Source organism: Oryx dammah, unplaced genomic scaffold, assembly GCF_014754425.2.
Source record: "Oryx dammah isolate SB20612 unplaced genomic scaffold, SCBI_Odam_1.1 HiC_scaffold_14, whole genome shotgun sequence".
In the NCBI taxonomy this organism is placed as follows: Eukaryota; Metazoa; Chordata; class Mammalia; order Artiodactyla; family Bovidae; genus Oryx; species Oryx dammah.
This window is the reverse complement of record NW_024070198.1, coordinates 12,335,440-12,362,315: the sequence shown is the minus strand read 5'-3', so window position 1 is coordinate 12,362,315 and position 26,876 is coordinate 12,335,440. Positions and strand designations below refer to the sequence as shown.

The 26,876-nt window shown below is 43.2% G+C and overlaps 1 protein-coding gene across 5 annotated transcripts in view; it reads right to left on the bottom strand.

Annotated features, from left to right (window-relative positions):
• The window catches only part of PCGF5 (polycomb group ring finger 5), a 117,368-nt gene that overhangs the window by 38,640 nt on the left and 51,852 nt on the right, over positions 1-26,876 (bottom strand). For 2 of the 5 annotated variants that reach the window (XM_040254505.1, XM_040254510.1), the window contains exon 2: positions 16,592-16,886. In XM_040254505.1, the coding sequence (XP_040110439.1) occupies positions 16,592-16,703 (112 nt within the window). In that variant the 5' untranslated portion in view covers positions 16,704-16,886. Of the gene's footprint in view, positions 1-16,591; positions 16,890-19,043; positions 19,162-21,239; positions 21,973-26,876 lie in introns of those variants that run through there. The other 3 variants (XM_040254507.1, XM_040254506.1, XM_040254509.1) reach the window with 3 other exon arrangements.

Below are 26,876 nucleotides of genomic sequence, written 5' to 3'. Positions count from 1 at the left end.
GCTAAATCCGACTACCAACTAAACATGACAGATAAGCCATCCCATCAGTGCAGCTCCGTCGTGTCCGACTCTTTGTGACCCCATGAATCGCAGCACGCCAGGCCTCCCTGTCCATCACCAACTCCCGGAGTTCACCCAAACTCATGTCCATCGAGTTGGTGACACCATCCAGCCATCTCATCCTCTGTCGTCCCCTTCTCCTCCTGCCCCCAATCCCTCCCAGCGTCAGTCTTTTCCAATGAGTCAACTCTTCACATCAGGTGGCCAAAGTACTGGAGTTTCAGCTTCAGCATCAGTCCTTCCAAAGAAATCCCAGGACTGATCTCCTTTATGATGGACTGGTTGGATCTCCTTGCAGTCCAAGGGACTCTCAAGAGTCTTCTCCAACACCACAGTTCAAAAGCATCAATTCTTCGGCACTCAGCTTTCTTCACAGTCCAACTCTCACATCCATACATGACCACTGGAAAAACCATAGCCTTGACTAGATGGACCTTTGTTGGCAAAGTAATATCTCTGCTTTTTAATATGCTGTCTAGGTTGGTCATAACTTTTCTTCCAAGGAGTAAGCATCTTTTAATTTCATGGCTGTAATCACCATCTGCAGTCATTTTGGAGCCCCCAAAAATAAAGTCTGACACTGTTTCCCCATCTATTTCCCATGAAGTGATGGGATCAGATGCCATGATCTTAGTTTTCTGAATGTTGAGCTTTAAGCCAGCTTTTTCACTGTCCTCTTTTACTTTCATCAAGAGGCTTTTTAATTCCTCTTCACTTTCTGCCATAAGGGCGGTATCATCTGCATATCTGAGGTTATTGATATTTCTCCCGGCAATCTTGATTCCAGCTTGTGCTATGGAATTAAGCCATCCCATAGGATGTAGGAATTAACCTTACTACATAAAGTATTACATTAAAAGAATTAAATATTTTTTCATAGGCTAAGGCCCATAATTATTTTTAATTAGAAATTTTTCCCAAATAGTTTACGAGAAAAATTTAAGATGCTAAAATATTTTTATTCTAGTTTTCTTTTTTGTTCAGATGTTTTGGGTGGATGTCATCATTTTCATCAAAATCATCAATGCTTAAAAGGTTTATGCAACAGGCACCTTCTTATGCTTTGGAATTGTGCTGGAGAAGACTTGAGAATCCCCTGGACTACAAGAAGAAAACCAGTCAATCCTAAAGGAAATCAGCCCTTGGAAGGACTGTTGCTGAAGCTCCAACACTTTGGCCACCTGATGCGAAGAGCTGAGCCATTGGAAAAGGCTCTAAGGCTGGGAAACATTGAAGGTGAAAGGAGAAAGGGGTGGCAGAGGATGACATGGTCAGATAGCATCACTGACTCAATGGACATGAATTTGAGCAAACTCCAGGAGACAAAGGAGGACAGAGGAGGCTCGCACGCTACACAGTCTATGGGGTAGCAAAGAGATAGACACGACTTAGGGATTGAACAATAACAAGCAATACTCTCAAGTGCCTCAACATATAGTTGACATAATTTAATATTCATTACAACCCCATTAATTAGGTAATATTATCAGGCCTCTTACCGATGAAGAAACTGAATAGAGAACTTTAGAAATTTGCCAAAAATCATGGAGTCCATAAGTGGTGAAAGCCAGGACTTGAATCAAGAGCCCATTTTCTTACTCAATGAATGCCTATATGCTACATTTTCTTCTAATTTTATATCTACAGGTCTAAAGAATACAGAAAAAGAAAGCCTGATCCCTTAATTTGGGAGCCTTAAATATGTCCAAAAGGAGAATTCTAACTCCTTCAGTATCTTACATAGTCCTTAAAAGAAAATCCCAAGAAACTCTAGAAATACATCTCCCATACGCTTTTAAAAGCTGTTAATAAAGCACAACCTTACACAAATTAGAACCTGAGAAAATTCAGGCCAGAAGTTCAGTGAAACTGAAAAAAGTAAAACGAGAATTTGTTTTTGCTCAGATGCTTTAAAAAAATCACTATAAAACTGACCTTTGATTCCTAGTTTATACTAGCTGAAAAACATTTTTAAAATATCTTTAAGATTTAATACTAAGCTAATTGCTCAGCTGCTATACTGGTTAACTCAGGTGGTTCAAGAATAATGTTTATAAAGGTCCCAGTCTGTTGTTAAGACTGTGTGTGGAGACCAAATAAAGTCTTCACCCTCAGCAACCACTCTACAGAGACATGCTGGAGCAAGCAGAAACACCTGGTCAGAAAGGGAATTAGGCTCACCAAAGATATCCCCAGTTGGAAAAACACTTAAATGGCAACAAGTGCTAGCGTTTACTGAACACTAACCAAATAGAAGGTTCTGGGCTCGGGACTTTGTATGGATTACAGTATGGAGCTACCATCCCCGTCTGGCAAAGGAGGAATGCAGTACCGGAGAGCCTGGGCAGGCTGCCCACATGTGCCCAGCTGTGCAACAGACAGGGCATCTATCCCCAGCCTGGATGTCCAGCTCAAGGCCTAAAATCCAAACCACTTTGCTACACATCTTAAAGCCAATACCATTTGGTCCCAGGCATCAAGATTTCATATTTTTAACTGATCTTTATATTTAGCTCATCAGAACCATCATTAAACTTCTGCCAAAGCTTACTAAGTGAAATTGTTCCTTTTGCTGTGCCTTAGATTTGAACTAGGTTGTTAAACAAACTGACAAAGAGTCATGTGTCATCTGAGGCAGTAGTTTTCAAATTTTGATGGGCACCACAATCACCAGTGAGATTTTTTTTATTTCTTTAAAGAACAGATTCAGAGGCCTCATCCCAGAGCAATTAAATCAAAATCTCTGTGGGACTGGCACCAGGACTCCAACTCTGCAAAGCTCTCTTACTGAGGCAGCCAGAAGACAACTGGGAAATGCTAGCCACCAAATACGTACTGGTGAATGCCTCAGTGAGGCTTCTCAGTCCAGGAGCTGGCCGTCTGCCAAGTCGTAACCAGAAGGCACTGTGTTATTCTCCATCAGGAAACCATTTTGACAGAAGACAAAACATAACCACAAGAATATGGGATTAATGTGTTGTTTCCCTAGAGGGCAGGTTTACATGAGAAGCCCAGATAGTATAGCACGTGGTTCTAGCAGGTAAAAGATAATCTTGAGGCAGACAGCTCAATCTGAATCCCAGTTCTGCCATTAGGCAAATTACTCTGTGTGTCTCTGTACAGGGGGATAACAAGGATATCTATCTCACATGGCTCTTATGAGGATTAAATGAGCTAATATACATAAAATGTGTAAACGAGTAACTGATAACTTCTATTTAATAAATGTGAGCTATCACTATAAATCAGCTTGCCTGATGAGCATAAAAATCCTAACAAAAAGACATCAGCAATCGAATATTGAAGGGCATCAGACCATGATTAGTTTGACACATCTATCTTAAGTAACAGATGATCTTGCTAATGGAACTTGAAATGTCGATCATGTACTGGTATTAACCGTCTGCAGCCATATTCACCCTAGAGATAGTCTCGCAACTCAAGTATCAAATTGATGACATACCACGTCACCTAAATGGGAACTGCCTATCTTTGCACATATGACACTTCTTTTTCTGGGGCTCAGGATACAAGACTGATCAACACTTCGATACTCCTTCCTTAGTATGTTTAATACAATTCCAGCATAGCCTCCTGGGTACAGGGGAAACCTTGTTGTGTCTCTTCCCGATCGCTTTCCATATACTTGCTCAGAAGCACGATTTCTAAGTTGACTCCAATAGTTCAACTATTAAAAGGCTCTTCCACGTTTTAATTTTCAAATTCTTGAGGGGGGCAGGTTCGTCACAACAGGTACAAGGCCCACTAGCTGTTGCTATGTCACATGTATCATCCACCCACATCTCTCACAGAAAACTAGCTTCCTAGCTTTGATGACAGGGAAAGTGAAAGTCGCTCAGTCGTGTCTGACTCTCTGCGACCCCATGGACTAGACAGTCATGGAGTTCTCCAGGCCAGAATACTGGAGTGGGTAGCCTTTCCCTTCTCCAGGGGATCTTCCCAGCCCAGGGATCGAACCCAGGTCTCCCGCTTTGTGGGCAGATTCTTTACCAGCTGAGCCGCAAGGGAGGCCCCGATGACCCAGTGATCTACAGCAATTTCTCTTTCTGAGCACCAGTTCTGATATCATGGATAACAAAACAGTAACAGCCTTTTCTCTCATGTCCTTGGTCATGTCATTCATTAGTAATCCTCTGTTTATTAAAAGTGATCAAATGCTGACTTTGTTAAAATCATCTGAATGTGTTGGTTTTAACTCTCAACAAAGGAGTAGATTTTTTCTTACTTCCTGAAGCACATCACTATCTTTATATGCCCTTCTTGATAACACTCATTTGACACAGTTTGCCTTTGAAAAATTTGTCTTTTATCTGCTAACAGTTTGTAAGTAAACTGTGATCATCGGCAAAGAGAAGAGGCATCAGCTTGCTGCTTTTGATACATATTTACACGTAAAACTGACATTATTTTTAAAGATTTCCAGAACAGTTGTGATTTGCTTCCATGAGACAGGATCTCCTAGTTTTACTCATAAAAGGGACTAATCTTTATTTCTCTTACACAGCACAGTTCTTACAAAGGCCTACATACGTTACAATTTCACAGAGAACACAAAGGACAGCGTTACTATCGAGGAGACTGCTTTATTCTTGCTTTGCCAGGACAGAGGGACAGACAGCAAGGCCTGCTGAGCCAGGTTAGGAGAGTCTTGGGGCTTCAGCACAGTAGGTGAATCCGAGACCAAGCAGGCCAGGAGACCACAAAGTCTAGGAAGGCTTTCTACAGACAGACCTAAGGAGTCAAGTGGGACTCCAGGGTAAGGCCCATCATGCCCTCATTCCCCTCCTCATCGGTATGAATTCCACGGCCAACCAGAATAATCACTTTCACACACAGACTCTGGATAGCTCCGCTCTACTACAACTCTTTTGTCATACTTAATCAGGTAAACTGTCAACCTGGGCTACATCCAACTCTATACACTTCTGCTCTACAAGATTACCGCTGAACACTGTGGGAGAAAAACATTCACCATGCTGACTGGTCCTCACCTTAAATTCTTGATCATGACCCTCAAAAGCGGGTCCTTCATCTGCCAGGTGGTCACACTCAACACCCTAATTCCATATGCTCTTCACCAATATTTATAGCTCAGTTGGTAAAGAGTCCGCCTGCAGTGCAGGAGACCCTGGTTCGATTCCTGGGTTGGTAAGATCCCCTGGAGAAGGAACAGGCTGCCCACTTCAGTATTCTTGGGCTTTCCTGGTGGCTCAGCTGGTAAAGAATCCTCCTGCAATGCAGGAGGCCCAGGTTCGATCCCTAGGTTGGGAAGATTCCCTGGAGAAGGGAAAGCCTACCCACTCCAGTATTCTGGCCTGGAAAATTCCATGGACTACACAGTCCATGGGGTCACAAAGAGTCAGACACGACTGAGTGACTTTCACTTTTCTCCTCTCTCCTTGAACCCCCACTTTTACTCCCCCATCACCACTCTACACTGATGACCTCACTTTCTGTTCAACTGAAAAAAGGAAAGAAGAAAAAAAAAAGGAAGCAGAACTTATATCACCACACCTACTCACTCACTAACATCTAACCTTTGTGGTTTTGCCTGTTTTCAGAACTTTAATGTGCCAACCTCTGCTCTGCTCACTAGACCCTATTCCAATGGTCTGAGAAGATTGCTCCACTGCTTCTCCCTCTCAGCTGTGTAGGTCTTTTGCTATCCACTGAAGATTCCCACCGACATTCATACACATTATTTCCCCATCTATTAAAAAAAAAATCAAATTTCTATTGACCTTACTTTTTTCTTCCCTGGTGGCTCAGAGGTTAAAGCGTCTGCCTCCAATGCGGGAGACCCAGGTTTGATCCTTGGGTCGGGAAGATCCCCTGGAGAAGGAAAAGGCAACCCACTCCAGTATTCTTGCCTGGAGATCTCATGGACTGAGGAGTCTGGTGGGCTGCAGTCCACGGGGTCACAAAGAGTCGGACACGACTGAGTGACTTTACTTTACTTACTTTCTGAGTCAACTAGCACTCCATTTCACAGCTACCTATACTCAAATTCCTCTTTTCCCATTCTTTCTCCACCTTTTCCTTACCTTCATTAAGGTGAAAGACTTACATAATCACTGTACAATTACCCAAACATCTCCATCCTCTCACACCCAGCCAGCCTTCTGCTCCTGAGGACTGAACTGAAGCTGCTCAGAGAGCTCGTCCGCGTGCCTGCCGCCTCTCCTCGGCTCACTGCGCCCACGTGGCTGGCCTGGCCGCCCTCTACTCCTGGCGCTGTCTGTGCTCTGCCTCCCAGGGCCCACACTCTGCTCTCCTCCTGCCTCGCTGTCTCCTCCTTTTCGGTTCCAGGGCTTAGCCTTTGGTCATCTTCCCTTCTCTGCACTCACTCTCTTGGCACTCTCACAGATGAGAGAGGATCTAAACTCTGATCCTCTCCAGATTCATGTATCCGGCTCCCAGTGGGCTGCAATCAACTATCTGATGGGCTAACTCCTTTACCTCCTTAAATCTCTTCAACTACCACCTTCTTAATGAGGCCTCTCCTCACAGACTTAAGCGGTCATACCGTCTCACTGACCACCCAGTTAGCTACCTGTGCCCAGCCTGAACTCCCCTGCTTCTGCACCACTCATCAGCTGCTAATGTACACTCTGGCTTACTGCCTACTATGCTGCCTGATATGTCTCAGGTGCCCAGGCTAGTACTGTGCCTGGAGGAGGAGGTACTCAGTAAATATCTGTGGAACAACTGAGGAGTCATGATTTTAGTACCTACAAGTGTGCTACAGAGTCAAGTCAGAAATAAGCCTACAGTTTCAACTAAAGCAAGGGAAGAGATTCTGAGTTCACTAGTTAATTTTTTTGACAATGAAAATGAGTTAAAGGCTTCCCTGGTGGCTCAGTGGCAAAGAATCTGCCTGCCAACGCAGGAGACACGGGTTTGATCCCTGGTCCGGGAAGATTCTGTGTACTGCAGAGCAACTAAGCCAGTGTGCTACAACTACTGAGTCTGTGCCCTAGAGCCCACGGGCCGCAGCCACTGACGCCCAAGTGCCTAGAGCCCATGCTCCACAGCAAGAGGAGCCGCTGCAATGAGAAGCTCACGCGCCTCAACTAGAGAGTAGCTCTTGCCCACCACAAGGAGAGAAAGGCCTGTGCAGCAACAGAGACCCAATACTGCCAACAACAAATAAGTTAGAAACACTAAAATAAATGTGCAGACTCAGCATAAGCTGAACAGTTCTCTAAAATAAAATGCTTTTCTATTAACTGAGTAAACATATGCCAGTGGTGGAGCATTCTGAGGGAATATAGCTTTGTTCACTGGTTCTTGAATTTCTGATATATAGTTATACACCAGTCTGGTAAAAACTAATATGCTATAAAACACCAGTAGTTATGACACATCTTCAGAGCACCCAAATGGAAATGACCTTTGGTCTCGTCCACACTGGCTGCACTCCTGTTCATAATGTTTACATTCAACCTTCGTGCTACGTGCTTCAACATAGCTGCACACTGACCACAATTTCTAAGTCTGAATACTTCGTATTTTTTTCCTCAATCCATCCCTGGTATCAATTCCAACTCATCCTGACCTATATATAATTTATTCTTACAAACCAGTACAGAAGACAATTTCATTTGTTAACCCCTAGTTTTGTCTTTTAGCGTCCACTATGAATCTCTGCTCTACTGTTCATTCTTTACTATCTAACACATAGTTTCAACAGCAAAAAGAACCATACATCTGATATGATTCTTAACATTATTACTAATGATAGAGGACACCTAGATTGTTTAAGGCCTATAATTATTGTTTCCTACTTAAAAAGAATCATCAAAATGAACACTGTAATCACCTTCATGAATGACTAGTTGCTGCCAAAATACTGTTTGAAACATGTAACATCAATGTTACTGGTGACTTCGTCTCTACTACAACCCTAGACCACTGTATTTGCACTTACTGAAACTTTAAGTACAACTTCTATTTAGGCCTTTGATTATTACTCTAAAAACAAGTCTTGACTCAAAATCCAATTTTACAGAGAATACAGTATTGGAAAGTTCAATTTATATCTCTACATTCAAAGACTATCATTCAGAATTATTAATAAATTCAGATCCTGATTGGGTACATAACGACAGGTAGCTGCTGCCAAGTCGCTTCAGTCGTGTCCGACTCTGTGCGACCCCAGAGACGACTGCCCACCAGGCTCCCCCATTCCTGGGATTCTCCAGCAAGAACACTGGAGTGGGTTGCCGTTTCTCTGTATACAGTCATGCAAATACAGTTAGAAGAGACTTCCTATATACATTTTAAAAATTCACATGCTGCTTAAAGAAATTATAGAAAATGTAAACTACCAGAAAGAAGAAGAAAATTAGCAAATATCCTAATTTATTATAAAGATGTACCTGGAGTCAGATATTTGGGTCTCAGAACCTAGCTCCAGCACTTATTAGCTGTGTTACTTAACCTTTCGGAGTCTTGTCTCTGTGAAAAACACTGGCATAAGAATCTGAAATACTCTTCCTTCAAACCTCTCCATAGCTCACTCCTTCCTATTATTTACAATCTCTGCTCAAACAGTAACTTCCAAGCAAGCCTTTACTCTGTCTTACTTTCTTCACAGCATGTGTCATACATGGACTCTAAAACTGTATCATTCGCTTGCTTTCCGTCAGTCTCTTCTATTGAAACATAAATTCTAAGAGGACAGACTACATCTGTCTTGCTTACTGCTGTCTTTCCACCGTCCAGAGTAATGAATGGCACAATGTAGGTGCTAATAACCATTTGCTGACTGATTTAATACCACCTAAATAGAAGGGTTCTTGGGAAGATTACATAAGGTAATGCATGTAAAAGCCCATGACCCTCAATATGACATTCAACAAATAACAGCCACGGTTTAAATTTTATTAGCATTCACTCCAATTACTATATGATTAAAAGTACGAAGTGCCTACTTCTAGAGATGTTTGTATTATTAATGTCTGGTCCAAAGTATGCTTTTCAGACTTTAGTGCACCACAGAATCACCTGAAGGGCTTGTTATTACAGCCCTCTCCCCCAGAGGCTCAGATCCAGCAGCTCTATGGGTGGGCCCGAGAACGTGCACTCCTAACAAATTCCCCAGTGATCATGCTGCTGGTTGGAGACTGTATTTTGAACAGCAAGTATACGTGGCATAAGGTTTTTAAACATGGAGTATTAACATATCAAGAGTTCTCGGTACTTTAATACTTGTATATTTATGATACTTGTTCAGAAAACAATCAATGATGGTAGCATTTCAAGTTTACCATCTTATGATTAAATTATTTCTTCATTCTTACACATTACTATATAAAATTACCAAGTCCCTTAACGGTCACATCTATATTTAATTATTAGTTAACCCTTCTTTACTTAAGTTAAAAACTAAGTACAACAACGTTTTTCCAAAGAATTCACCTTAGTTAAGGGATTACTGCCATAATCTCTGAAAGGGCAGAAAGAAGAAAGCTTTCTTTTCCTGTACCACAGAATTCTATGTCTAAAACCTTCCCTTTTTTTGGAGGAAAGAATCGTCAGATGCTTAAAGAGGCCTCGAACCACAAAGGAGTTAAGAACCAATGCACTGTGTTATGCACATTTTAGCTGATGGAACAAAGCTCCTTTGTTCTTAGTTTAAGTGAAAAGTCTTTCATTTTAAGTCAACAACCTATACAACCAGCAGCAAATACACTGTCAGTAACCTCAAAAAATTTCTCAGGACCCTGGAGCAAGAGACAGAGCGTCTCTTAATTTACAACCACCAGTCTTGACTCCCCAGTCCTGCTTCTCTCCCTCTCCCATGCCCTAGCCCTACCCACGACCCACAAAGCTCCCACCTATATTGTAGAAGACAGCTTTTCAAAATCCATAATTCCTAACCCCCACTCTCTACATGCCTTTCAAGCTACCTACCACTGCATTTGAATCTTTGAAAGGAAAAGCAGACAATAAAATAATCAACTGATTGACCATTTATTTATTCATTTAAGCTTCTCTTGAGCACTCAAGTGCCAGGTACTAAGGATACCCTTAACCTAAACCTACCGTGGGAGAGAGAGATGGCATATCTTGGAGTAGATGGGCTTTAAAGGATGGGGAACTACCACCCAGGCATACAGGAGATGTTCCAAGCGGAGCAAGCAGCTGAACCACGTGTATGCATGTGTGTGTGTGTTCTGGTGGGGGAGGGCAGAAATCAGTCACAGCTAAATAGATCTAATTTATCCTGAGGGCAGTAGGGTACCTTAAGGAAATTCTGGGTTGGCTGAAGTGTGAGTGATGAAGACAGCAAAGCTCTTGTAAATGATCACCACTAACATAGGTTAGGAGTAGGCTGCAGGGACTCCAGTGAGAAGGAATGATGGCCTGAGCAAAAAGGTCGTGGGGCATCAGACTGAAGGGACAGATCTTTGAGAGATTACAGAGCAAGACCAGACAGAACTCTGCCCCATACTGCTGTGCTGTGCTTAGTCGTTCAGTCGTGTCTGTCTCTTTGCGACCCCATGGACTGCAGCCCACCAGGCTCTCTGGTTCATAGGGATACTTCAGGCAAGAATACTGGATTGGGTTCCCATACCCTCCTCCAGAGGATCTTCCCAACCCAGGGATGGAACCCAGGACTCCCGTATTGCAGGAAGATTCTTTACCATCTGAGCCACCAGGGAAGCCCAAGAATACTGGCGTGGGTAGCCTATCCCTTCTCCAGCGGATGTTCCTGACCCAGGAATTGAACTGGGGTCTCCTGCATTGCTGGCGGATTCTTTACCAGCTGAGCTATGTGAGGGTATAGAGTGTTAAGCATGGAGCATATTTCTTGCTTGGACAATTGAATGCTGGCATTCCATCCATTCACTTTCGGGTATGTTAAGTTCTAGGCCACTTCAGGACATCCAGGTAGACATCCAGTGGGATTCTGAAGCTCAGGACTATGCCTGAAATAAAGATTTGGGAGACATCAGCATAGGTAGTTGAGTCTCAGAGGAGTTTCTGTGAGTTTCCACAGAAAAGGAGTAGATAGATCCAAACACACCTGAAGAAATTTCTTCTTAGCTTATGAGCTTGCTTAACAGAGTTTAAGCTCCAAATTTATTTTATTCATCACTCTACCAGTTAGCAAGTGCCTGACATCTGATTATTTAAAGATTCAATAATTATTTGTGTGAACAAGTTTATCTCCTTGGATTTCTCGGGTTGTTAAAATCACCTCATGAGTGCATGCTCAGTTGCCCAGTCGTGGCCGACTCGTTGTGACCCCATGGACCGCAGCCTGCCAGGCTCCTCTGTCCATGGGATTCTCCAGGCAAGAATACTGGAGTGGGCTGCCATGCCCTCCTCCAGGGGACCTTCCCGACCCAGGGACAGAACCTGCATCTCCTGCACTGCAGGCAGATTCTTTACCCACTGAACCACCTGGGAAGCCCCCAAATTACCCTTATAAACTCACAGAATGTGGACTTAGTTCACTAGCATTAAGTGATCACATTTAAGGGGAAAATGCATCTGTATTCAAATTTTTTTACCTCATTGTAAAATTTGGTACCTTTCTATCACATGCCCCTGACCTGCTAAAAGGAGCTGGATGTTAGCAGGTGAGGCGGGAGCCCACTTAAAGATGAGGCTTTCATAAGCCGCTTTTTCCTCCCCTCCCCTGCAACTCCTCGTCAGGAGCTCGGGACATTCTGTGCTGCCATCTGGGCCCCCCTCTCCCCCTTCCTTCTGACGGGCTTACCCCTTCCCTCTGTCCTCCACAGAGCTGAGTGCTAAGGACACCATGGGGTGCCTCAGTCACTCTGCTGTCATCTCGATCCTTGTTTCTACATCCACAGGGAAGCCAGGCACTGTCAGCTCTAGAACTGCTTACTGGGAGAATGGGGGGCGAGGCAGAGAGTGCGGGGGGGCAATAACCTGATTTGAGCAGGAGAGAGAGTCGAGATGCGTGTGTAGAGTAATCTGAAAGAGTAAAGTAACTGCATTTATCTGTATCAAGGATTTTCAAAGCATACTCTTTTTAGTTCTCTCTCTGGCTTTCCATTCCGCTGCAACATCCTGACACATATCTGCTATGACCTCATTCCAGTTCACTACTGTCACTGCACTTACCACATGCATTTGATACATTCCTTAATTTGATCCCTGTTCCTTCACTTGACTAGAGAGTTCTGAAGGGACTGGGCCCAAAGTGTGACTTCGCTCACCAATAATAAAGCTTCATTTTCATATTTCAAACTTGAAGATTAAGAACAAAATCCTTCCATTTTATTATGAGTTTTCATAATGAGAATTATTGTTTACCCATTCTTAACTTACAGTATCATAAAATTGTAGACTATGTACAAAGTTAACTTAATAAGATTTTTTTTTTAAGCACCGTAGTCAAGATGGAAACTGTTATGGGGGGTACTTCAATGTCACACTGGACTTCTCACTTTCCTCCTGTCCCACTGGCCACCTTACTTCTCTATTGTATACTGATTCCAAATTACAATACCACTACACCTGTTCCACCTCAGACCTAAGAAAACCAGGTAACATCAAGACCCAACCAATGATTAAGCAACACTGCTTTGCGATACATTTTATCAGTACAAATAGGGAGATATTTTGCAAGTGAGAAAGGTTTTGCCTAAAAGCCCCAGTATAAATACAAACCAAAAAATATACAGAAATCCAAGGATCAGAAAGTGCATAAAGTTTAGCACTCTGTAGAATTCTCAGGTCTCCTAAAACACTGAGTTGAGTGCCTGACTCCTCCATCATTTACTGTTCTGTGCTTCTGCAGATGAAAAAGACTACACTTGAGTCTTTAATCACAATTCTGGCATGTTCATTCTCTCTCAGTAAAGAGATTCACTGACTGCCAAGCAACTTCAGGCTAGAAGGACATAAGCAGTTAAATGGTCATCTATCCCTTTAAACCTTAAATTGCTACTGTAAACATAAACATAACCCTTGCTTATAAACTTACTGTTTAAACTTCTACAATCTTTTGTTTTCCCTTCAAAAAAGGAACATTTAAACCTGGATTTCATTATGTCTCAAAGAAAATGTTCTTTCAGAAGAACAGATATAAAATCTGTAGGTAGAGACGGGAGAATCTGCGCTTTCTCCTCTAAACACTAAACACTCCCAACATCCACTAAATCTCTTCCTAGAACTGGAGGGTTTTGCTGGAGACATGCAAATAAAAAGCAATATACTCATAATGTCTAATAGCGTCAGAAGAAGTAAAACGAAACAGACTGTGGACCATGTCTAGGCACCATGCTTGGCATAGCGGGAAACTGTGAGACAAAGCCCCCTTTCTAGAGCAGCCACACCCAGTAGGTTCTTCCTCCAAAATGCATCCACAGTCGATCCCTCTTCATCGCCTCCATCTCACATCTCATTACCCTAGCTGATGGCCTTATAATCTTTCAGTTGACCTGCAGTGATAGCCTCCTTACTGATTAGTTGCCCCCTGAACTGCCAAGGGCATTCCCACTCCAAGGCTATATACTTGCTTTTCCCTCTGCCTGGAATGTTCTTCCCCTATATCCACAGAGCTCAATCCCTTCAGGTATTCTGTGCAAATGTCATCATGACAACACTAAATAAAACAACCCCAACTCTGCTATCTACAGTTCTTTGTTCTTGTTCATGGCATATATTTATTACTGGTTTTCCCCTTTCTTGAGAGCAGAGATTTTTGATTATCTTGTTCACTGCTATATCCTCTGTGCTTAGAATGGTGCCTAGCACACAGTAGGTATTCAATAAGTATGTTTGATGATGTTTAACTGATAACTAACTGTTCAAGTGAAATAATGATAAGGGAAACAGTAAGCGAACATTCAAAGACAGTTTATAGTTAACTGGTAATTGAATAGCATGGGCCAGTAATACCAACCGGAAGTATACACACGCCCAGACCCTAGTGAAAGAGTAGAGTGGGAAAAGCTAGGTTAAAACTCAACATTCAGAAAACTAAGATCATGGCATCTGATCCCATCACTTTATGGCAAATAGATGGGGAAAAAGTGGAAAACAGTGGAAAACAGTGGAAACAGGGACAGACTTTATTTTCTTGGGCTCCAAATCACTGCAGATGGTGACTGCAGCCATGAAATTAAAAGACGCTTGCTCCTTGGAAGAAAAGCTATAACCAACCTAGACAACATATTAAAAAGCAGAGACATTTCTTTGCCAACAAGTCAAAGCTATGTTTTCCAGTCGTCATGTATGGATGTGAGAGTTGGACCATAAAGAAAGCTGAGTGCTAAAGAATTGATGCTTTTGAACTGTGGTGTTGAAGAAGACTCTTGAGAGTCCCGTGGACTGCAAGGAGGTCAAACTAGTCAATCCTAAAGGAAATCAGTTATGAATATTCACTGGAAGGACTGATGCTGAAGCTGAAGCTCCAATACTTTGGCCACCTGATGCAAAGAACTGACTCACTGGAAAAGACCTTGATGCCGGGAAAGATCGAAGGCAGGAGGAGAAGGGGATGACAGAGGATGAGATGGTGGGATGACAGAGGATGAGATGGTTGGATGGCATCACTGACTCAATGGACATGAATTTGAGCAGGCTCTGGGAGTTGGTGATGGACAGGGAAGCCTGGTGTGCTGCAGTCCATGGGGTTGCAAAGAGCTGTACTGAGCAAATGAACTGAAGTGAACTGAGACCTTATCACAACACACACTAAATCTCTTCAGGTGGCATTCTGAAAAAGTCTATGTTAAAACAGCTTCCTAGGTAATTTTATGGTTTTTTTTTTTTTTACTGTGGTAAAATATTTATAACATAAAATTTGCCATTTTAACAATTAACAGGTGATTCTATTCTGCAACTCTGTTGAAAACTACTGGCATAATAGTACAAAAGTTAAGCAGAGGAAAGAACAGCTGAAGAGGAGGTTTAAAGAAATGTCCCAGGTTATCTCAGTAGGAGGACGGCCCTTGGAGCTGACTGCAGGTCTACTACTTACTAGCTGTGAGACTGGGCAGGTGATTTAGCTCTTAAGCTTCCACACCCACAAATGAAGATAATGTCTATACCCTCGCTCTCCCCATGTCCCCTGCAAACTGCTTCAAGGTTACTGTCAGGTGAACAATGAAATCATGCACATACAGTATCTACTTCAGTGTACATAAGAGGCACCAAAGAACTTACTGGAATTACTTTCATTGCAATAGGGAAATAAATTTGTATTGGCAAAAACACAAAAAGCAGGTGAAACCCAGACCTATGTGGCTATTAAAATGCCTCTTGTACTGAAAGGACTGGTGACAAATTTGGTAGGGCTTCCAAAGATAAGATCATATTAGAACAGTGGGTCTCAAACTTGTGCATGGTTCAAAATTACCTGGAAGTGTGCTAAACACAGATAACTTTGTTTTGGTGATTCTGGGGTGAGGCCTGATAAGCTGCATTTCTAACAAGTTCCCAGGTAGTATTGAGGCGGTTGATTATTAGTCAAAGGGTACGAAGTTTAAATCATATAAGATGAGTAAGTCCTAGAGATCTACTGGACAGGATCATGCCTGCAGTTAACAATACTATGTTGCACACTTTAAAATGTGCTAAGAGTGCAGATTTCATGTTGTGTTCTTATCACAATAATAGTAATAATAAACAAGAAAGTGAGAGAAACCTTCTGGAGGTAACGGATAAGATTTGTGGCAGTGATGTGGTAATGGTTTCATGGGTGCATACTTGTCTAACCCCATCAAAGTTATACACATTAAATATGTACAGCTTTTTTTTTTAGATTGCCCTGGTGGTCTTCCTGGGCTTCCCTGATAGCTCAGTTGGTAAAGAACCCACCTCCAATGCAGGAGACCCTGGTCCAATTCCTGGGTCAGGAAAATCTGCTGGAGAAGGGATAGGCTACCCCTCCAGTATTCTTGGGCTTCCCTTGGCTCAGCTGGTAAAGAATCCAACTGCAATGCAGGAGACCTGGGTTCAATCCCTGGGTTGGGAAGATACCCTGGAGAAGGGAAAGGCTACCTACTCCAGCATTCTGGCCTAGGGAATTCCATGAAATGTACAGTTCATGTGATTGCAGAGTTGGACATGACTGAGTGACTTTCACTTCACTTCACAACTTTTTTATGTCAACCATACCTCAATAAAGTGATTAAAAGAAACTCACAATGAATTAGAGTATGCATATCCTAAAAAAAACTCAGAACATATAAATTCAGTGAAATTAAAAAAAAAAACCTAAAATAGTTCATTAAAAAAAAAAAAAAACTATAACCAGTAATTTCTTATGATTTTCAGGACATTTTAAAATCAGAAAAAGTCAACTATTACAATTTTAAAAACAAACAAGAAAAAAATTCATACCACTGGTATCCCAATGAGAAGTTATGAAAATGAATTCAAAGTTAATTCTTAGAATATTCACTGTTTTAAAAGAAAAAATCTAGAGAAAACAAAAATACCCAAAATGTGGTGGTTTCAAAAGAACAAATGTAACTGAAAACTTCCAACAGGTAGATAACAAAAAAAGAACACTTACAGGTATGAAGGCATTCCGTCACTGTAGTTGGCTTGATGAGATACCCTTTACAGATATAGCAGGTGATGTAAGGATTGAAATCTTTCACCAAATGTTTCCTTTGGGTAGCCATTCGTGGTTAACTAGGACTGGCTCTAGTAGTTCAGGCAAAAAAGGGTATTAAGTGGATGGAAGTCGGATCCCAGGAGCTGGTGTGGCGTTCCCAACTGGGTGTCCCGAGGCATGAGAACTAACATCCAGACTTCTCATGAGATCGCTGGTCATCACTCCTGTCGGTGGTTCTGCTTTCCCATATCTTCTTCCACAATAATTTTAAAAAGATGAGAGAAACAGGTGTCAAATTCTTCATACTGGATTAATACCAGTATATTAGCAGCAAGCATTACATGTTCCAAATTGGGTGAAGAGGTGAACAGAACATTTCTCTCTGTGTAATATTAATTTGTAAACCTGCTATGATTAATTCAGAATAATGACAAATTCATCTGGTACTGAGGCCTCAACTATCACCTCTAAACAAATGACACCTGAGACTATTAACTCGGGTTTTGATATCTTTACCTCTCCAGTAATGCATTTTAACTGTCTGCTTGACTGCTCTATTAGGAGTTCCTGCCAACACAAGCTGAAGATTCAAAATTGAAGTCATTATCCTCCCTATCAAAATGCTCCCTATTTCCACGTTGTACTCCGCATCAAGCCGTAATCAAATCAAATGGATGCCCTTTTCCATTCCACCCTCAGCAATGCTACTCAAATATTATCTCTCCACCTGCAGTCCAACTGAGATTCTACCAAGTTTTAGTCTATTTCGTTTGGAGCCCCTTATCAAAGAATGTCAGGGTCTCCTCTTTGCTCTGCAACAGAGAAATGTTTAAATTTCTCAGCTTGTCATAAAAGACCCTCCACAGGCTGATCTTAACACACTGTTCAACAGTCAGGCAAACTGAAAGGATGACTCTCTTCATAGTCCATTCTGCAGGTTCTATGCCCTCTACCCAATGAGTCCTTCTGCTCCTCTGTTGCTGTTTAGTTACTAAGTCATGTCTGACTCTTCTGTGATTTACAATTATCTTCATTCTTAATCTCCTCTATTAGACTGCAAAACCTTAAATAGATACCAGTCATATTTAGTAAATGTACAACCTGGGCAATGTTACTTACCTAAGCCTTAGGGTTTTTTAAACTGTAAAATGAAAACAAGAATGCCAGCCTCCTATGGGACTTCCCTAATCGTCCAGTGGCTAAGACTCTGCACTCCCAATGCAGGGGGGCCCAGGTTTCCATCCTTGGTCCCAGAATAAAATCCCACAAGCCACAAGTAAGAGTTCACATCCTGCAACTGACGATCATGCATGACGCAACTAAGACCTGGCGCAGTCAAATACATAAATAAAGAAATAAAGAATGCCAGCCTCCTACAGTAGGGACGATGAAACGATACAATATACATACAGCTAGCACACTATGAAAACTAAACGTCATCAACATTTTTAAAAACTTTTTTCCCCCAGAAATGTCTAGCATGGCTCGTCCACATGGTTACTTTAAAAAGTTTTAAATGTTTCTTTCAACAAACGTGTCCTCAGAGAACATAAAACATAATATGAGAAAAAGGTGGGGACTTCCTAAGTTAATTCTGTAAACAAAAACCACCTCCTACTTCAGCTGTTAACTCATAGGTTAAGTATAAAGCAACCGAAGAGGTAAAAGGCATCACTCCATCCTTCCATCGACAGACACTGTACCACTGAGTATGTGCACAGAATAGGTTCTGCAAGTAATCATCGTATCTCCGCAAGGGGTCTGGATTCTGGTCCTTAGCCCTGTATGATCTTCAGTAAGGCCGTGCCTGGGTCTCGGCTTCCTCCTCTACACACCGGGATTAACGGCCCTGCCTTTCTCACAGGTTTGCCACGAAGCTCCCAAGTCTGAGAAAGTCCTCTGAAAGAGGACATGCACAGTCCCGACCGAGGGAGGCTTTTAGGATTGTAAGCCACAGAGCCCTGTCACCACGGCGGTTAAAGGAAGCCAGCGCGGGCAGGGACTCGGCAGGGGCAGGAGGGAACTTTTCCGCGTCCTCGGCAGAACCCTGTAGCCACTGCCCTGGGCGGTCCGAGCACGAGTCGCCCCGCCCGGCCGGCAGGTGCGCGGGCCCGGGCTCGGCGGACGCGCCGCTCGGGCCGGGCCGGGGCTGCGCCGAGGAGGACGCGCCGCCCTCTCCGCCCCCCCACATCCCCCCTCCGAGCGCAGCGCGCGACCTCGAAGCTCCCAGACTCGGGCTGGCCACCCCCACCGCCGCCCCCAAGGGGCTCCCCTGGCTCCAGGCGGGGTCGGCCGCGGCAGGTGCCTGGGGGTGCCGCTCCAGCTCTCTGCGCAAACTTGGGCGTGCAGCGCGGGGGCGGCCGGAGTTCCGGCCCCTCAACCGCTCTCCAGCCCCCCGGGTACCTACCGCGCGGCCCCCGCCGTCGCTCCTTGCCTCCAGCGCGCTGGCCTCAGAAGGAAGGAAAGTGAAAGAGAAACGGCGCCCGCCGCGGCCTGGCCGGTCCCCGCGCCCCGTCCGCCCTCCCCCTGCAGGCGGGAGCGCGCCGGCTCCGCGGGGCCACTCGGCTCGGGCCCGATAGGGCGCGGCGGGCCTCCGGGCCCAGGGCCGGTGCCGCCTCCAAGGGCAACTCCACCCCCTTCCAACCGCCCGGCGCCGCCGGCCGGCCCCGCCCCCGCCCCGCCCCCGCAGGCCACGCCCGCAGGCCCGCGCTCCTCGCAGGTGCCACGGCCGCCCCGCCCGCCCAGGTTCCCGGTAGCCTTGAGCAAATTCTATCTGTTCTTCCGCCTCACCAACAGCCCCTCCCAGTTGTTTTCATCATAACAATGTCTGGCATATTTTCCCTGGCGAGTTTACAAGCAATGGTCAGTGCTGAGAATGAGTCACCCTGGGAGAAACTGTCTACTCAGCTGCGTCTTTCCCAAACCAGCCCCACGCAGGCCACGGTGGGGACCAAGACCTATTGATTTGCACCTTATTTAAGAACCACTAAGGAACTTGGTGGACTTCTCTGGTGGCGCTAGTGGTAAAGAACCCGCCTGCCAATGCAGGAGACGGGAGATGTGGATTCGATCCCTGGGTCAGGGAAGATCCCCTGGAGGAGGGCAGGGCGACCCATTTCAGTATTTAGAGGAGCCTGGCGGGCTACAGTTCATGGGGTCGCCAAGAGTGGGACACAGCTGAAGCAACTTAGCACGCAGGGAACTTGGTACTTGGGGAGGAGTGGGTGTGGATCAGGATCACGGACAACTGTAAGCAAGCGGGAGAACCCTAGGGGTGGGGATGTAACTGGAAAGGTAGAGTTTTGTTTGCAAGGTTCCAAACAAAAAGACCCAGTTCTCTTTCTAGTGGACTTGAGAACTACAAGAGGCCATTCATTGCAAAAAATTGATTCAAAAGCATACTCTAAAGGATTTCTTATTCAATCCTAATATTTTGCATTCCACAAACAAATTTCTACTAAAACCAGTACTTTGCTAAACATAAATTAGACTTGGTTCTTCCTTGCTTAGAAGACTGGAATCCAGTAATCCTAAAATAGCAGGCAAATCAGTGTTGTCTCCACCAGTAAAACAAAAGTTCAAAAGAACATCCCAAAGGGTATCTGTCAAAGGTAACTTCCAATCTTGCGTGTTAGAAAGAGGAAAAGGTACTGCCGTAACATACACCATCTTTGCTTCTGAGAAGTGAAAGCACTGATGCCTAAGGAATTGACAGGACTGGGGGCAGAGAACTAATGCAGAGTATTTCTTTCACCTCCAATCGAGTCACCTTACTTACCACCTACCAAAATGGAGATGGCTCTAGTGGCAAACCAATGAACCCAATGGCTGTTCATCTGGCGGCAGACAGACGTTCAAAGATACATTTCAAGTAAAAAATGCACCAAGCGACAAGACAGCTTTCACAAAATAGCCAATTTGTAATTAAACTAAGGTAGCAAGAACGTAACCTTTAAAAATTACCATTTTAGTATCAGAGCAAGAGCAACAGATTTTCTGAAACAGTTTTCAGTGACCACATTTTCATATTCCTCAGAAGAACCACTTTGGGAAAGTATACATGCCAATTTCCAAGCTGGGATCAACTTCAGTAAGTCCTGGCAATCACAATGAGCAACGAATATACGTCCTGTAAGATGACTTTACAGCTGCTGGACTATGCTGCGGATAGTTCATCCTGAAAACTAATTAAACATATGAATATGTGAAAAGTCATCCTATTTCTAGTGTATTTTTTAAAGAGAAGATATTATTGTATATATTGAATACTACAACATATACACTATGACTTGCCGTCTTCCTAATTTGCATCTGAAGCTATTTTAAATGTATTTTTAAAGAATAACACTTTGTGATTGGTGATCAACAGCGTGTTGTTGTTCACAGTAAGTCGGGTCCAACTCTTTGCAACCCCATGGGCAGCACACCAGGTTCCCACGGCCTCCACTCTCTCCCAGAGTTTGTCAAATTCATATCCATTGAGTCAGTGATGCTATCAACACTAAGTGGGGTTAACTGGCATTCCCTGAGGAAATGAATGTGTGGCTGGATAGTAAATGTTAGCAATGGAGACAGGGGTCACAAATGTGCTATAGAGCAGTACCTGAAGATAGACTTGGAGGTAGGGTTTTCATAATAAAGCTGCAAATGGTGGTCTTGGAAGCAGGAAGAGAATGACAGCTTTGTAAGAAAATCTGCGCTCTGTGTCTTGAGGCAGTATGGTTTGTAGTGAAGTGTTCAGTAGTTTCTCCTTTCCCCTCTTCAGCTACCACCCCACCTTGCTCATTCAAAGGAAAAAAAAAATGCACACACACACAAAAACCAAAAACAAAAACTCAAACATTTGTTGGGTCAAAAAAAAAAAAAAAAAAATGGCGAGAGGGAATGTTAAGAAGGGGCAAGTGTCCTGATTCACGTATAAGTTCTAAGCATTTAAACATAGACTTCTAGCTGCTGTGTTGCTTCTCCTCCCGTTGGACCGCCTTCCAGTAACTCATCTCTTAGTCCTTTGGTTCTGACTGTGGGGACTGCAACAAACCATAGAAGCCTCAGTACAGCTCTGAGAACAAATATCAAAAACCAGAGGGACGTTCAAGTAGACAAAGGCCTGGGAACAACTAAATATACAGGACCAAGAAAGAGAAAACGCAGATAGCTGAGGTCCCCGTATCACTGATCTACTTGAGCTTTCTCACTCTACAGATGCAGAAGCCAAGACCCTGAGAAGTGGCAAATTCATCATCACATGGCTGCTTTGGGTCAAGATCAAAACGAAGGCACATATTATTTACACATGCTAAGAGGGCTTCTTAAACCCAAGAATTTAAGAGGGGTGAGGTCAAAAAACTCACTCCCGTACTCCTGCCTGGGAAATCCCATGGATGGAGGAGCCTGGTGGGCTACAGACCATGGGGTCACGAAGAGTCGGACACGACTGAGTGACTTCCCTTTCACTTTTCATTTTCATGCACTGGAGAAGGAAATGGCAACCCACTCCAGTGTTCTTGCCTGGAAAATCCCAGGGATGGGGGAGCCTGGTGGGCTGCTGTCTGTGGGGCTGCACAGAGTCGAACACAACTGAAGCGACGCAGCAGCAGCAGCAGCAGCCGGTTTAAAAAAAAATTAACTTTTAAAAAAAGAAATAAAGAAACTTTATAAATGAAAGGAGGAAGGGAAATAATGAATACAGTGTACTTAGGAGTGAACTGGTCACTGGTGATTTCCCATCAAAGCAGAAAAATCACACAGCAATAACTTGTTTCACTTGATCACTGATGCAGATTCTTCCGGGAAACCACAAATAACAACTTGGCTCCTGACAACCCTTGGAACTACTTGGGGCTATCTGTATACCTAAGAAATGTTTTCATTACTTTATACTTTTAGGTATAGATTTTTATTTCGGTTCAGGCTGGGCTATGGCAATTCTGTACTGAAAAGTTCACATTCCTTTCTTGTCTAATAAATATATCATCAGTGAACAGATGTTTAACAGCATAACATTTTAAAAATAAAGTTACATCTTTATTTCCCTGAAATATTAAACAAGATGACTTTTCCATTATTGCAAATTATTTTCTATACCTAAGTATGCTATTTAAGCTTTGAACATAGACTATCTCTGACATAAAACTACCCTCTGTAATCTAAAAGTCATCCCACAGAGATTTTAGAAAATATTAAAATTTAAAGTGTCCTATTGGGCCTAAATGTATTTATTTTATGGCCATGGATATTACAGCTCAAAATCTATGACTGCCTAAAATCAATGATGGAGGAATGGGAGGGAACACAGAACTGAAGGACTTCTCATCACCCTTCACCATCTTTTTCTCTTAATGTACCCCTCTCTTGTAATCAATAACTCTCAAGGACTCTCTCTGCTAAATGTCTCCTGAATCCTTCCACTTAACCTACCCTGGTTCAGATCACCATCACGTCCACCCGTCATTACTTCAATGAACTCTTAAGTGGTCTTCCTACAGTTCTTCTCTGCCAAACCAATTCTCCGTAGCACAGCAGAGGACCCTTTCCAACTAAAAATTTGATCATGCAGCTCCCTGATTTAAAAAAATCCCTTGTCCCTAAGATAAAGCCCAAACACCTAATAAGCCCATCCCATAACTCTGTTACTTCTGCAGCCTCTACACTGAACTCCATGCTGCAGCCATAATGAACCTTTTTACCCTCTAGCTAGCTGCTGCTGCTGCTGCTAAGTCGCTTCAGTCGTGTCTGACTCTGTGCGACCCCACAGATGGCAGCCCACCAGGCTCCCCCATCCCTGGGATTCTCCGGGCAAGAACACTGGAGTGGGTGGCCATTTCCTTCTCCAATGCATGAAAGTGAAAAGTGAAAGTGAAGTCGCTCAGTCGTGTCCGACTCTTCACAACCCCATGGACTGCAGCCTACCAGGCTCCTCTGTCCATGGGATTTTCCATGCAAGAGTACTGGAGTGGGGTGCCATTACCTTCTCTGACCCTCTAGCTAGGGATGAGCTTTATTCTTTCAAATAAGAATCCTGTCCCAATCCCATCTCAGTCCCCTCCTGATCCTTGCTAATCTGCCCAACTCTTGTGTGTGTGTGTCTGTGTGTCTCTGTGTGTGTGCGCGCGCGTGCGTGCGTGCGTGCATACGTGCAGGTCTCCCACATTGTAGGCAGATTCTTTACCAGTTGAGCCACAAGAGAAGCATATATATATATATATTTATTTATTTATATATGAGAGAGGGAGAACACACAACTCATGCTTATTCTCTCAAGCCCCATACTACACTGAATTGTATTACCTGGTTAACTTGTCTGAACCTCCTGCTAGTGTGCAGGCCCTGTGGATCTGTCACTTGACTGCGCATCTCTAGCACAGTGGATGACAAACAGTAATCATTCAAATAAATATTAACTGAAAAACTGGGTAAGTGCACACAAAGACATTCTGTATATTTGTGGGGAGGGAGATTTCTTCTTCAAGAGATCCTTACAAAGGATATGTTTATCACCGCCCTCCAGAACTACTAATTAAAGTTACACCAAGGAGTAGAGAGAGAGACGCACAAGAAACAATTATAGAGTAATACACCTGATTTACTAATAAAAGTGTTAAATGAAAGAGAATCAAATGACGGGTGGTCAAAAACTAGCCCTACATGCTTAAGATTTTGCCAGTTACAAAGACGGTGATAGTAAGGCAAAATACCAAAAACTATGGATATTAAAAATAAATGAGAAAGCCAGAGACAAAAAGAGAATTAAGTCAAAATACTAAAAGTGAGTACAGATAAATAGCATTAGTAATAGAGATCAGATCAGTCTGCTAAAGACTGTGCAACTAGCTAAATAAATATTTTAAAGTGCTTTAGATACACTATGCTAAAGAGACAAACCAACCAAATTTTTTCCCTTGAGAGGCAGATAAAACTGGCAGTAGTTTCTTTACTGTTATGTCAACAGTTGGCTGGAGCAAGTTCTACTTCAACTGGAAGAACAGAGGTTGGAACTAGAATAGGTACAGACTGTATGTGAAAACTGGATTTACTCCAATCATCAGGGCTACCATATTTTAAAACATCAGTATAGAATCACAACTGTTACTTTGAAAGGTCAGATTAAATCCCCAAAGATCATAAATGGACAAAGGACCTAAATACAGAAACTTAAGAGTATGGCATCAAATTTGAATGTAGATGATTCTAAATTAGGAGTGATTATGGAAAAGTTAGGGGAAAAATATTCTATCAAGAAAAAAAAAAGCATATGAAACTCAACTGGGACAAACACAATGTATAAATTAGTGACAGAACATTCATACCAGAGAAAAGTAGGCACATGAATCGAAAAAGTCCTAACTTTATAGGTAGCTGTGGTTTAGAAGAAAGGATACTGCACTCAGAGAGCCTGGTTTTTCAGTAAGGGCAAATCTCTTAACTTCCCTTAGCTTTATTTGCTTCTTATGAAAATTGGGACTAATATTATCTTAACCACTGGCACAAAGGGAAGATTTTCTTTATACTTGTGCATTGTTATAATGAGCATATATAAGAAATTGTAACCTGTAAAGGACTACAAAAACGTAAAGTTTAAGTAGGAACTGTGTGGACCACCAGCAGATGAAGAGTACCTAGTAATTCTGTCCCACCCAACAAAGGTCCTGATAGTAAGTGTACCCAAGAATGTTTGTAGAATGAATGAGACACTCCTGGCAGGGCAATGGAACAAGCACACAGAATAAACTAAGGCATGCAGTGGTCAGAAGGCTCTCCCTCCTCTGAACTCAATACTCAACACACTAAATTTTTCAAAACAAGATGGGGAAACTTAAATACTGCACCGAGCAATTCAAAGTAGTACAAAGAAAACTAGTTCTACAAAAATGCTTAGCAATTTGGGTTAGTTCAACATTGTAGAATGGGTATGTTAAATCTTTATTCACTCCTCTGGAATGAAGGTGTAGCAAAAAATGTTTTCCATTAAAGGGCAAATATTCCAGGCCAGGGTCATAATTAGGCCCTTATGAACCATCTCCAGCTATCTGTTCTCAGCTAACGAGGATTAGTAGGACTCTCAGTCTGCAGGCAGGGAGAACACACAGGAAGGGCATGCATCTTTGGTTAAGAGCTAACACTTTAGCAGGGTAACTGTGGTGTTGAAGACTCTTGGGAGTCTCTTGCACTGCAAGGAGCTCAAACCATTCAATCTGAAAGGAAATCAACCCTGAATATTCATTGGAAGGACTGATGCTGAAGCTGAAGCTCTAATCCTTTGGCCACCTGATGTGAACTGATTCACTGAAAAAGACCCTGATGCTGGGAAAGACTGAAGGTAGAAGGGGACAACAGAGGATGAGATGGTTGGATGGCATCACTGACTCAATGGGCATGAGTTTGAGCAAGCTCTGTGAGATGGTGATGGACAGGGAAGCCTGGTGTGCTGCAGTCCATGGGGTCGCAAAGAGTCGGATACGACTGAGCAACTGAACTGAACTATAAAACTGTAACACTCTGCTGGCTGGGAGGCCGGGGAGGCAGCAGGAGTAGGAAAGTAGATCTGAAGGAGGAGGCTGTCAAAAAACCAAAGACAACCCTCTTGCTTGAGCTTCATAATTCCATCTTGGATCAAATACAGAAAAACCCCTTTGAAAACAAAAGGCAAATTAGTCTTCATACTGTATTCGACTACTCAAAGACTTAATGGCTAAGATACTGATTAATTTTTGGACAGGTTTGTGGAAATGCTAAAAGAAAACTGGCCTAAATTAAAGTGGGACAAGTGGGGAGTGGATTAGCAATAGTATTAGATGGACATTCTTAACTCATGACCTTCAGGGTGATTAAACCCTAGAACAGTCTCAGAGGCTGTGATAAGTTGTTCTCGATAGTTCAACAAGAGAGAGACACTATTTGTCTTCAATGGTTCCTTAGTTTGTCTGTTGAAAGGAGTTCTCCCAGATGACTGGAAAAACTCCTGCCAGTTATCAAACCTTCCCTTGATACCTTCTAAATGAGAAGCTGAAAAAGGGCACCAGGATCAAAGCATCTTTGATCAGACGATGAATGAGAAGACAAGATGGCTGCATAGAAAACAGTTAACAGAGCATAACCCCACTTAGGAGAAGGCAATGGCACCCCACTCCAGTGCTCTTGCCTGGAAAATCCCATGGACAGAGGAGCCTGGTAGGCTGCAGTCCATGGGGTCGCTAAGAGTCAGACATGACTGAGCGACTTCACTTTCACGCATTGGAGAAGG